This window comes from Myotis myotis, unplaced genomic scaffold (genome assembly GCF_014108235.1).
Source record: "Myotis myotis isolate mMyoMyo1 unplaced genomic scaffold, mMyoMyo1.p scaffold_m19_p_5, whole genome shotgun sequence".
NCBI lineage: Eukaryota > Metazoa > Chordata > Mammalia > Chiroptera > Vespertilionidae > Myotis > Myotis myotis.
Genome location: NW_023416357.1, coordinates 90,988,062 through 91,001,688, shown reverse-complemented (window position 1 = coordinate 91,001,688; position 13,627 = coordinate 90,988,062). Strand labels below are relative to the sequence as shown.

The following is a 13,627-nucleotide window of genomic DNA, read 5'->3' as shown; positions in this document are numbered from 1 at the left end:
ACTGCAGCAGCCGTGGTGGGATCTTTGAGACCGTATCAGATGAGAGACTCTCTGGGCTGTGTTTACATGTGCAGAGAAAGAAGGGCCTAGCACCCAGCAGGCACTGGATAAAGATCCATTGTTATTATTAAAAGAACTAGAGGCCCAGTGCATGAAAATCCATGTACGGGGGGGGGGGGGGGAGGGGTCCCTCAGCCCGGCCTGCACCCTCTTGCAGTCCAGGAGCCCTTGGGGAATGTCCACATGCCAGCTTAGGCCCGCTCCCCAAGGCAGTCGGACATCCTTAGCACTGCCACAGAGGCAGGAGAGGCTCCCGCCACCACCACCGCTGTACTCGCAGCCGTCAGTCCGGCTTGTGGTTGAGTTCTGCCCCCTGGTGGTCAGTGTGTGTAATAGCAACTGGTTGTTCCTGGTTGTTCTGCTGTTAGGGTCAATTTGCATATTACCCTTTTATTATATAGGATTATTCTTTCTTATTTGTACTGTTCTAGGGGAGAGAAAGGCAGTGGAAGCAGCAGTTAACTGGCCTGCAAAACTTGCAGCTCTCTCTCCCTACACAGCATGCCAGGGATGGCTCAGGGCCTTGGGCATTCTGCGTTTGTTTGTGGGAGGAAGGTTCCTGACACTAAAACTGGTGTCCTCCCGGATCACCGAGGGCCTCCAGACTGGCTGGTCTCTGTGGCTGCTCCAGGGCCGCCTCTGAGCGCCAGCAGCAGGCCACCCTCAGCCTCCGTGCTGCCATCTCTCCCGTGGGAAAGTCCTTTGTGCCACCCCATGGAGGTCCCCTCCTCTGGGACAGGTGAGGCAGGGCTCAGACAGAGAGCAGGAAGAGAAGGATGGGCCCGGGAAGGGATCACTCTAGAAACCTGCTTTTCCCCCAAGCCCTAATCCACTGTGTCACTGTGGGTCATTTGTGGGAGTAGTTGATGCCTCTCTCTCTTTCCCCCATGTCTGGGAGCTCAGGGACTAGAATGACAGCATCTCTCCAACTCATCGCTGAGCACGTTCTGGAACCCAATGGCACACATCAGAGGCTGCCACTGGCACTGGACCGAAGCCCACATACTGAGTGACACCAATATTCCCATACCCTGGTGCCCCCATCCGAGACACGTGGAGGAATGACAGGGGGGCCACGCTCTAGGGAGTTTGCAGATCCATATAAAGCAAGCATGTCAAACTCGAAGGCTAACACGGGCCAAATCCATGAGGCATGCGGCCCGCAGGCTAAGAGTTTGACATGTTTGATATAAAGCAATGGTTCCCATTTGGGGACTGCCTCCCAGAGGACACCTGGCAGTGTCTGGAGACAGATTTGGGGGTCATAACTGGGGGAAGGTTGCTACCAGCATCTGGTGGATGGAAGCCAGGGATGCTGCTAACACCTACAGGGCATAAGACGGCCTCACAACAGAGAAATTATCTGGTGCAGAGTGACAACTGGGCCACTATGGAGAACCCTGATGGAAAGAAAGCAAGACGCCTCACTGCGCTGGGGAGAGGGCTCCTCTCATTTCACAAAACAGGCCCCTCAGATGATGATACCGGCTGAGGTGAGGCATGTCCCAGACCCGAACGCACCCCTCAGGTGGGACATGACCCCCTGTGAGCTGTCAGGGGCGGAGGCAGTGTAACATGGACCCCGGTGCTCACAACGCCAAGTCCGGCCCTCTGAACAGTGCTTGCCTATTACTCAGCCAGGCCACAGGCCTGGAGACCCGTCCGCTAAGGCACAGTACCAACCAGGCACTGCCACTCACCGTGATGCTTGTGTCCTTCTTGCCCTTGTGGGAGGAGGCCACCACGGCCAGGTACTGGATGACTTTCTTGGTGTTCTCCGTTTTCCCGGCTCCAGACTCGCCTCTGAAAGACACGGGAGCCATGACCCACGGCAGATAACCCCACGCAGTGCGCTGTGGGTACCTTCTGCAGCCCCGTGCTGTCTGCCAAATGGGGAAACTGAGGCTCTCCCCGGGGAAGTGACTTGCCCAAGGCCACACAGCTGGTAGAGCACGGGTTAGGCCTCAAACCCTGGACCAACATCCCAATCTACTCCTCCTACAAAGAGGATGCACGAAGGAATTCAGATGAAGAGAGAAAAAGAGAAAACCGTAGTTTTCCTACCAAGGTCTATACTTAGGTTTATTTGGAATTTTATTTTTAAATAGACTATATTATTTAGAGCAGTTTTAGGTTCAAGGCAAAAATGAATGAAAAGTACACAGAGTTCCCACATCCCTCTGTGTCCCCACATGCACAGCCTCCCCATTATCAACCTCCCACCAGAGTGGTGCATTTGTCTCAGTCAATGAACCCACACTGACACATCATTGTTACCTGAAGTCCATAGTTTTCACATTAGGGCTTGCACAGAATAGTGCCACTACAAATTACCTACTTTTAAGTATCAGTAACTTTGGTAGAGATGGAAAAATTAGTCAAGAGGCAGCTTTCCAGAAGGGACATAAGTATCTCTCAGGGTATCAGGACCTAAGGGAAAAGCTTTAGAAGCTTCCAGAAAAAAAAAAGGACTGGTTAAGCTATCAGCCACTGAGCAAGTGTAAGCCCCTTCGTCCTCTGAAGAACCCCACTCTGATCATCTATCAAAGAATAAACCTGGTTGAGGTAATTCATACTAAGGTGTAAATGGCTGATAGGTTTCGATCAGCAGGATGCTGTCTTATCAAGAGTACTCCTAAAATAGGAGGGTAATTTTTTTTTTTTTTTTTTTACCAAGATGGCCTTCTTGAGCCAGCTGCCTGTCTTGGCCACCAGAGATCAAAGCAGTGGGCTTGTTTCATGCAAGAGTTCTAGACCCTGCCTCTGACTCCCACCATTCCCAGTGAGAGGGAAGGACAGGGCCCCAACCCAAGCCTCCTCCTCTTCATCCTCCCCTCTCATTTTCCTGCTTGTTTTTTGTGTTTCTTTCCTTTGCCTAGACACTCTCATTTCCTGAGCTCACTGAATATTCTGAAATGCAGGAGATAATTTTTTTTTTTTTAAGTCTGGAAAAGAATGTGTCCACTCCAAGGTCGGCTCAAGGTTCTCCGTGCTGAACCCGTGCCACCAGTGCTCGCGCAGTCCCTGCTCTTCTTCCTAATTAGGAAATAAAAAATTAATTTGCTCTGCCAAGGGCCCATTAATAACTTTGCTCATGGTTAAAAAAAGAAGAAAGAAGGAACATGTGCCTTTAATTGCTGGACCCAATCCTACAGGCCCCACAGCCCAGAAATCAAGTGTCTAATTGCCAGGAACAAAGAAACGTCCCGCACCAGCATTAGCACTGTCCTCTCCCTTCCCAACGGTCTTTATTCGCAGTGGCCACATTTTTCCACGGGGCCTCCCATGCTGTAAAATGGGAATGAGAGGTAAAACTCGGTCCAAACAAAAAAAAATCTCTTAATTTTAAGGAGAGAATGGAGTTCGAAGGGGAAATAGAAGCCCTGTGCTAACTGTTTCACATGTATTCCCTCCTTTACCTCCACCTGCCAATCCGAAGATAGGATATATCACTTTCACATTATTACAGAAGAGGAATGCTAGCCCAGAGTGGGTCAGCAACTTGCCCTAGGCCACCCAGCAAGGTCAGGGCTCAGCCAGAATGGAAAGCCGGGGCTCTGGTTCCAACGCATTCAGGACTCTCTCTACCACATCCTAACGAGTTATCCCATGACATAGGCCCAACCCTTTAGGAACTGGCTTTCTAGGACAAGCGGAAGGAAGGAATGGAATACAGACAAGACAGAGCAAAGCCCTGAGCCCACTTCATCAAAGAGTTAGTCATACATTCTGGGTGTTTTCACTTGCCTTAACAGGCTCTTGGAAAACGTAACCGGGGACCAATAAACTAAGCCACTCGGCCATTTACACCTCAGTATGAATTACTTGAATCAGGCTAATGTCAGCACACTTGGCACATGTCCCCCCATCCCGAACTGGAGGGGCCATATTCCGATCAGAGCAAGAGGAAGGAGAGACAATCTGAGTGTGGCAACCTGCCTACTAGGTGGTCCTAAGCCCATTCAGATCCAAGACAAGAGCCAGGACAGCAGCGCTCAGTGTCCCAGATCACTCCTGCTCGCATTCCCTTTTCTACAGTTTCCTTATTTCCCACCTTTGCCTTCAGCCTCTCCCACCTCCTCCCTTTTACAACAAAGACACTGGACTGACGATGACCATGGCCCGGTCTCCCACCTTGCAGGGGAGGGGAAGTGGGACACCGGCTCTGGGAATCTGCTTCTCCCCATATGGGCTGCTTGGCTCAACGGTTTCCAAGTTCTACTGATAAAAATAAATTGTCCTGGGAGGTTCTGCCAAAGAAAACACCCCAAGCTCCGGGCTCAGGGGTGTCTGAAGATGGATGTGCTCAGGGCTGCTTTAGAAACACTAGTCTTTGCTTTTCTGACCCCTGAACTCTGGGGGTGAAAATACCTTCCTGGTCGGAGCACCCTAAACCTCAATCCTATTTCATAGGAGACGTGGAGCCCAGACCCCCCCCCCCCAATCCTGGAGGAAGACGGGGATTCATGACTATACGCAGCCGGTGGCCTTGTAACTACCCCCCTGCCAAGTCCTTTGGATCAGTCCAACCCCAGCAGCTGGAAGGAGCTACCAGGGGCTGCGAACCCCTCAGCCCTATGCAGGGCAGCTTCATGTGTGTGCACCCTGTGCAGTCCCACGGGGATCCCCCTGAGGAGGGCCCTGTGCTTGATTTCCCGCTCTTATTGCCATCTAGAAATTCTTAATGATTTTTTAACAAGGGCGCTGCATTTTCATATTGCATAACTTTATAAATCAGATAGCTGGTCCTGGCTACCATTTCCAAGTCCATTTCGGCTTGTGGTCTGTGCTTGGAAGTAAAGCCAAATTGTCTCTGAATCTCAGAGCTGTTCGGTCCCTGGTCCTCCTGTGATTCCCACCCTGCAGATGGCAAGGTCCTCTGGCATGTGTGCTATCCGACTCCTACATACGCTGCAAAGCCCAGTTAAGCACTGCCTCCATTCTGAATGCTGCCTCCAGCTTCCCCTAGCATAAGAAATACCTCCTTCCCTTGCAGCATCAACAGGCAAAACAGCACAATGACCTCCAGAACCTGACTGCCTGAGTTTAAGTCTCTGCTCTGCCAGTTATCTGTGTGACCTTGGGCAAGTCATTAAACTTCTCCCATGTCCTTATAAATAAGGAAACTTATCTATGAAATGGGCATAATAAAAGCACTTATGATTATTTGGAGGATTAAATAAGTGAATATATAAAACATTAAAGAGCTGCCCTAGCTGGTTTGGCTCAGTGGATAGAGTGTCAGTCTGCAGCCTGAAGGGTCCTGGGTTCGATTCCCGTGAAGGGTACATGCCTGGGTTTCAAGCTCAATCCCCAGTGGGGGGGGGGGGGGGCGTGCAGAAGGCAGCCAATCAATAATTCTCTTTCATCATTGATGTTCCTATCTCTCTCTCCCTCTCCCTTCCTCTCTAAAATCAATAAAAATATATTTCAAAAAACAAACAAAAACATTAAAGAACCAAGTCAGATACACAAAAATGTTAGCTATTATTACTTTTATAACCATTTCCCCCTAATGCTTATTTGTATCATTACCTTAAGAGTCAATTCATACTATCATTAAGATGTAAACTATATCATATTTTCCCACGATTTAAGCCAGGTGCCAGCAAAACATTTCTGTAAAGGGCCAAATACTAAATATTTTAGGCTTTGCATGTTGCACATTCTCAGTCTGAACTACTCAGCTCTGCCTTTGTAGCACAAAACAAATAGTCATGATACAAAAGTTCCAATAAAACTTTATTTACAAAAATACAGACAGGAGCCAAAAGTGGTCCACTGACCAGAGTTTGCTGAGCTCTGGCTGAATTCTTTCAGCTCTTTCCTGTCCATTTTAGACTAAAGCTCAACCTTGTCCCCAGGACCTACAAGACCCCACACACCTCTCTCTGGTCTCATGTGCCCCTACCCTCCTTCTCTCTTAATCCACCCCCTTGCACACACAGTTACCCCTTGAACACACTGCTCTCACTCAACCCGGGGCCCCTCCATGTACTAGTCCCTGGCCCAGGGCCTCCGATTTGTTCACACTGGATGAATTACATGCCAGACCAAATACAACTCATGTCTAAAAACTACATTCGCTTAATTTTCAGTTTCTTAACTACATAATCACCTACAGCAAACTGTTAGCCCCAACCTGGTTTATCTTGACCGCTGGCTACTTCTAAAAGCTTATACCCTGCTATCAACTTGTAGATCCTCGTCACTGCCGGGGGACGAGGGAGTGTCCCCATCCATGATGAGTGTACATTCCAGGAAGGAGACAGACAATAGCCAAGGAAATGAATACATAATCAAGATAATTTGAGGTGACTACTATCACTTTATCAGGGTAATGGGAGAGACAGAGGTGAAGGGGCAGCTGGTGATGGCATAGCCAGAGGAGGAGCTGAACCCTGAAAGATGCAGAGGAGTCCCCCATAGGGAATATCCGAGGGGCACCTGGCAGAGGGAACAGCAAGGACAAAGGCCCATGGGAGGGAATTGCTGGGCACACGTGGGGACAGAAAGGGGCCCAGTGCAGCAGGCCCGTCAGGAGGGAGAGGGGTGGTGGTAAGTGATGAGGGGAGAAAGGTTGGGCTGGATCAGACAAACTTCTAGGCCAAAGTAAAAAAATTTGATGTTATTCTAAGAAGTACAGGAAACCATTTCATTAGGGAATGGGGCTTGAGAACCAGTGGGGAAGAAATCAACGCTGCAGGGCAGAGAACGGGTTATAGGAAGGAAAACAGGATAACAGAGTAAGCAAATAGTGATCACTGTTATAGCAGCTGATCCTTACAGGGGCTGACCATGAGGCAGTAGCATTCTTCTCAGTCTCTCGCATAAATGAATGAACTTTCATCCCTACAACAACTGCCCAGTGGAGCACCTACTGAACCCATTTTATAAATGGGGAAACGGACGCTTGGAGAAGTTAAATGAATTATGGAGAAGTAATGGAATCTGACGCGTGGACAGAGGTGAGAAATAGTTCAGAACCACACTGTCCAATGCAGGAGCCACAAGGCAAAGGTGGCTACTTAAAGTAACTAAAATTAAATCCTAAAACCCAGTTCCTTGGTCACAGTAGTCACATTTCAAGTGCCCAGAAGCCATCATCTCAGAAAGTCCTGTTGGACTACACTGTTTTAGAGGCAGCAGAACCTGGTGTCCATAAACTCAGCTCAGAGGATGGAGACATCCTCTACCCAGGTACCTTGGCAGATGACACATGGCTCACACGTGGGCCTGGCTCACAGGTGCTCAAAGGGCTCTTGGATTGGCTAAATACTGTCCCCCCACACCCCAAAGATGCCCACATCCTAATCCCAGGAACATATTAATATGTTATCTTCCATGGCAAACTGAATTTTGCAGCTGTGATTAAATTAAAGGTCTGGAGATGGGGCTATTATCTTGAATTATCCTAGTTACCCAATGCGATCACAAGGATCTTTATAAGAGGACTAGAGGCCCGATGAACAAAGAGTAGGCCTTCCTTCCCCCGGCTGCCAGCACTGGCTTCCCTCTGACACCCAGGACCCAGGCTTCCCTCACAGCCAGGCTTTTCGTCCGGAAGGACGTCCAGTTTAATTAGCATATTACACTTTTATTATTGTAGATGGTTGGAGGGCCAAAGAGAAAGAGAGAGAGATTTGAAGATGCTACAAGCTGGCTTTAAAGAGGGAAGAAGGAGCGACTAGTCAGGGAATGTAGGTGGCCTCTGGAAGCTGGGAAGGCTAGGAAACGCCAAGTCAGCAGGTTGTCTTAGCGTTTACGTCCACACCTACGTGACATTACATCATTAGTTCTGGTTGTCATGTCATAGCATCATTGCTAAGCATCAGATGTTGATGTCTCACCAAGGAAGAGGAGAATTCGGCTCCCATTCAACTCTCTCCTCTTCCTCATGGAGACGATTTGGTCACATATAGTATTCCAGTTAGATCACTACTCAGGGTTTGCATTATAAAGATGATGAAAATGCCACGCACATCTGGGCCTCTTTGTCCACTGTGATTACTCCTGTCCTGCCTGACTTTTGGTTTTCCCTGGAATCAATAATCACCTTGTTTTACTGTTTAACAGTAATATATTTACAAATTGTCAAAAGCTTTTCTCAATGCAGTTCACTGTCTTCACAGCAACCATCCCCATCTGACGTTCTGATTTATGTACCAATTGGTGCAAAATGAATTTGTATCGCCTCAGTCTGTCCTTTTGACCCTGGGAGCTGGCTATAAAGAACATCTGAGGAAAAAGGCTGGAAAAGCACTTTTGAAAAGCAGGTAGCAGCAGGCTCCAATTTCATGTACCACAATGAGAAAGAATGCCTTAGCACCTTGATCAGCACTTGTCACTCACAACTCTAAGCACACAGCGAAACCTGTAGCAGCAAAAGCCTAGAAATAAAGCCAGTTACTGTTAACATCTGTTCATAATTCTGTTTATAACATGATTTGTTGCCTTTCTGTGAAATGCTAACTAGCAGTTAGCACAGGGGTCCTCAAACTTTTTAAACAGGGGGCCAGTTCACTGTCCCTCAGACCGTTGGAGGGCCGGACTATAGTTTAAAAAAAAACTATGAACAAATTCCTATGCACACTGCACATATCTTATTTTGAAGTAAAAAAACAAAATGGGAACAAATACAATATTTGTATTTGCATGTGGCCCGCGGGCCGTAGTTTGAGGACCCCTGAGTTAGCAGTTAGAAGAACGTGTGTGTGTGTGTGTGTGTGTGTGTGTGTGCGCGCGCGCGCGCACGTGTGAGAGTGTGTGTGTGTGCGCGTGCGTGCGTGAGCATGTCTGAGTGTTATCAGGTGCTGTGCTAAGTCCTTCCTGCAGGCCACAGCATGCGAATACGGCAGAGCACAGTCCAGGACTCTGTGTTTTCCTGGCTGCTTCCCGAATGAAAGTCTGGCCTGTCCTGGAGCTGCAATGGTCCCACACTGCCTTGCTCAGGGCCTCCAAGGATTGTTACAGCATCACTTAGGAGTGAGAGGGACCCAAATGCCCCCCTCACTTTACTTCCTCAGTCAAAAGAGTCAGCTAACGTGCCGAGAACCTGGCCCGGGGGGTGGGGGGGCTCGGTCCAGCCCAGGCTCCCCAAAAGCCAAGACCAGGAAACCTCTCGTCAGCCCCTGCAGGCACCAGGTGACCACAGGCATCTTTCTGCCACACGTCTGCACTGATGGGTCAGAAATTTGGGGGATGAGCCAGTCACTCTCATTGCAAAACATGCATCAGAATCTCCAGGGCCCTCCAGTCCTCCCCAGCTCCTGTTCCTCATCCCTTCTGAGCTCCCAAACAGGCCACAGAGGGGCTGGGCTTCAGCCCCCTCCTCTGCTGGAGGACAGTACTCCCTGAGCCCCTCCGGAGCCCCACCAGCTGAGCCCTTCTCCACTCCAAAGCAGAGGGGTGTGCACAGCTCTGATGGGGCTGTCCCTTCAGCGTGCTCTGTGCAGATGACCCATGACAAGTGTTTCCGTCCCTGCCGGCTCAGCTGCTGGCCGAGCGGCTGCACTAATGCCCAAGACACTCGATCAAAACACAGGCTTACCAGCTCCCACCCACACCGCTGCGTCGGGAGTCCCTGGGCCTTATCTGGGCCGTTCGCCTCCTGAGCCGGTTGCCCAGAAGCTGACGTGCAGCCACATTTGGGGCAGAGGTCTAGCAGGACCCACCCCACGGGTACCTGAGATGGTTTTAGGCAGCACCTGGTCAGAAAATGCACAGGATGGGGTAAAAGGAGGGTCACAGCTCATTCTTGTATTATTGTTATTAATGATTATATTGTTTTCCATATGAACAACTGTAAGCCTATTTTTGCCCCACCCTGTATAACCGAACAGTAAAATGACAATTTTCACAGATATCACTACCTTGGATAACACCACAGAAGGAAAATGAAGTTAAAATGCTGGTGGACACAACTGTAACCAGGTAATGAAGGTTAACATGCTAATGGTAGTTCACATCAATATCGTATGGATTGCCCTAGCTAGTTTGGTTCAGTGGATAGAGCGTCGGTCTGTGAACTGAAGGGTCCCAGGTTTGATTCCGGTCAAGGGCACATGCCCAGGTTACAGGCTCAATCCCCAGTAGGGGGCATGCAGGAGGCAGCCGATCAATGATTCTCTCTCATCACTGATGTTTCTATCTCTCCTTCTCCCGTCCTCTCTAAAATTAATAAAAAATATATTTAAAAATTTTTTCAGAAGGCTACAGTAAAATAAGATCTATTTTATATTTCCTCCAATTGTAGTCTACAACGCTGGCCCCTTGGGGAGAGTGACAGGGTAGCTGCAGCCTTCATCCCCCCGCCCCCCCCCATGTGACCTGACATCATCTCAGGTTCCAGGGATCAGGATGGGGAGATCTTTGGGGGCCATCACCCTGCCCACCACAGGAGGCACCTTCCTGAATGGTGAAGATTCTCTGAATGATTCTAAGTTTAGTTAATATCTTCTGACCTTGCTCCCAAGTCCTCAAAGAAACAATGACATGAAACACCAAATATGGCGGCACAGATATGGTTGCTAATTGTGAAACTGCAAAGCGAGACTTTCATATAAGCCAAGACGTCCTCACCAACAGAGATGGCATGCAATTAGAGGCAATTCTGCAGGTAAGATGTTTGGTTCAGGGCCTGGCACACAGTAAGTGCTCAATAAATGCTAGTTTAAAAAGGGGAGGCCGTGTAAAATAAGACACCAGGTGTCACTGACAATGTAGGTGAGCCTAACTGAGAACGAGAACTTTTGTTCAACAGACGTTTAGTGAGCGTCAGCTCCCCAATGAGATCTGAGGTGAGGCGCTTGGAATGGTGAACAAATCAAAGAGCCTTGCCCTCAGGGGGCCTTCTCTTTAATAGGCTGAATCTCGACTCCAGAAAAACAGAAGAAAACGCAGCTCCACTTACGTGCATAGGATGGACTGGTCCTCTCGATCTGAGAACAGAAAGAAAAGACAGCCATGAGTTAGACGTAGCTCTGAACTGAGGGTCTGGATACAGGCCTCCTGGGACTCCCAGTACAAGCTCTTGCACACTGGCCCCCCTAGGGGTGACAAGGGGCCAGCTGGGCTCATTCCCAGGGCATGGGGGACAAGACCAAAGCCAAGAGGCCAGTAGGGCTCTTTTAGATTCTCCTCCAGACCCCAGAGTCCTGGATGCGGCCCCAGAAAGATGCTGGATGCAGCCCCAGAAAGATGCTGGAGTCTGGCTTGTTCAGGAGACAGTGATCTTCCCAGCCCCACCAGCTTTGGGGAGGGGGGGGCGGGTCCGAGGAGACCCATGTTTACAGATTGGGTCACAGGCGGAACACAGACTTTGAATTTAGACAGACTGGGGTGCATTTGGCCACTTTCCAGCTCTGTGGCCCTGGGCAAATGTTTGTGACCTCTCCATGCCTCAGTTCCTTCATCTGGAATGTGGGGTAGCAGACACTTTTTGGTTTGAAATCCAGCATCTACTCCCTCTTCTTCCAGGAAGACCATCCTGTGTTCCTTTAGGGGACATGTCCCCTGCCCTGCCTCTGCCATCGTGTACAGTCCTGATGGGGCTGCCCCACCAGCTCCCGCAGCCAAGAAGTGAGAACGGGTCCCAGGCTATGCCAATCAGGTTCTCCGAGCTGGATCTAGGACAGGGGATCCAAGTGGGTAGACAGAGCCCTGAGGGGGCCCCACCTCCTGCCCCCAGGGCCTGAGCAGCTTCTGTTATTTCCTGAGGCTCCCCAGTCTCCCCATCTCACCTGTGAGCTCCCTGATACTTCCCCGTAAATCCCTTCCCTAGATAAGATGCCAAGTCGGTCCCTGTTGCTCACCTCCAGAGAATTCTGGAAGATATAGTGAGTGTCATTAGATCTGTCGTGATTAAGCAGGCATTACTGATCACCTCTTAACGTGGCCATAGGGGATGGAGTCAGGTTCTGGAGCCCATTTCCTCCCCTATGGGCACGGGGAGGGTTACCAACATCTTTAATCACCAACCAGTTAGCCATAACTGAGAAATCAGGGTGTCATATCCACTGATGGGCAACGCCACAGAGCAGGCATTTCCCCAGTCCATTCCCCGGCTCCAGGCCACCGTCATGATCAGCCCCTCACGATCAACCATCTCCCTCCATCTAGGGATATCCTCCTCCAACCTCTTCCACTTTGGATGTTTCTTGAAAACGTGAACATACATTTACCGTATGGCTCAGGAATTCCACTCCTAGGAATCTACCCTAGAGCCCTGCAAATATATGTCCTTACAAGACTTCCACACGAATGTTCACAGCAGCAGCATCATAAAGGCTAAAAGCGGAAACAGCCCAAATGTCCATCAACTGATGACCGGATAAAAACAAAATGTGGTATAGCCATGCAACGGAATATTATTCAGCCATAAAAACAATGAAGTACTGACTCATGTTACAACCTGGGTGACCCTCAAAAACGGCATCTGCTAAGTAGAAGCAGTTAGACGCGAAAGGCCACACATTGTATGATTCCATTTACGTGAAATGTCCAGAATAGGCAAATCCATCGAGACAACAGATTGGTGGTTGCCAGGGGGTGCAGTGAGGTTACTGCAAGTGGGCATGAAGCATCATTTTGGGGTTCTCAAGCTGGACTGTGGTGATGCTTACACAACTGCCAATTTACTGAACATTGTTGCATTTCACACTTAAATTGGGTGAATTTTTGGTATGCAAACTTTATCTTAAATAGCTGGGGGTTTTTATTGCAGATAGGATTTTTTATTTGTCACCATTAAATGTCTGATTTTTTTTTTTACAATTCTTTATTTTATTTTATTTTTATTTTTTACAGAGAGGAAGGGAGAGGGATAGAGAGTTAGAAACATCAATGAGAGAGAAACATCAATCAGCTGCCTCCTGCACACTCCCTACTGCGGATGTGCCCGCAACCAAGGTACATGCCCTTGACCAGAATCGAACCTGGGACCGCAGGCTGACGCTCTATCCACTGAGCCAAACCGGTTAGGGCTAAATGTCTGATTTTTAAACAGTCTTGGACTAGGAGCTCATATCCATCAGTTCATTCAACTTTAGCACCTGCCTCATCCCCAATAGCTTTTCCAGAATTGCTACCTTCATGGTGAAGCTCCATGAGCTTTCCCAAGTCAAACATTCTGACTTTTCTAACAAAGGCATCATAGCGCCCTAGCTGGTTTGGCCCAGTGGATAGAGCATCGGCCTGTGGATTGAAGGGTCCCGGGTTCGATTCCGGTCAAGGGCACATGCTTGGGTTGCAGGCTCAATCCCCAGTAGGGGGCGTGCAGGAGGTAACCAATCAATGACTCTCTCTCATCACTGACGTTTCTATCTCTCTCTCCCTCTCCCTTCCTTTCTGAAATCAATAAACACAATGCCTTTTTTTTAAGGCATCATAGATTGGCAAGCCTTTTCTGTCTTTTCCAGTGTGATCTGGAATCAGTTTATTGACCACTTCTTTCAAGTCATTTGTCTGCACCTCTTGGGTCATGATTTCCAGCATCTTCTGGATTTGGTGGACCTGCTGATGCTAAGCATAAGAGGTCTTCCGAATCTGATTGTTGTGTTTTTTAGTA

General features: G+C 49.0%; 1 protein-coding gene across 4 annotated transcripts in view; it reads right to left on the bottom strand.

Moving 5' to 3' along the window:
• The window catches only part of MYH11 (myosin heavy chain 11), a 115,541-nt gene that overhangs the window by 54,758 nt on the left and 47,156 nt on the right, over positions 1–13,627 (bottom strand). For all 4 annotated transcript variants that reach the window (XM_036307815.1, XM_036307816.1, XM_036307817.1 and 1 more), the window contains exons 4-5: positions 10,973–11,000; positions 1,761–1,863 (exon numbers count right to left, since the gene is read on the bottom strand). In XM_036307815.1, the coding sequence (XP_036163708.1) occupies positions 1,761–1,863; positions 10,973–11,000 (131 nt within the window). The remainder of the gene's footprint in view (positions 1–1,760; positions 1,864–10,972; positions 11,001–13,627) is intronic.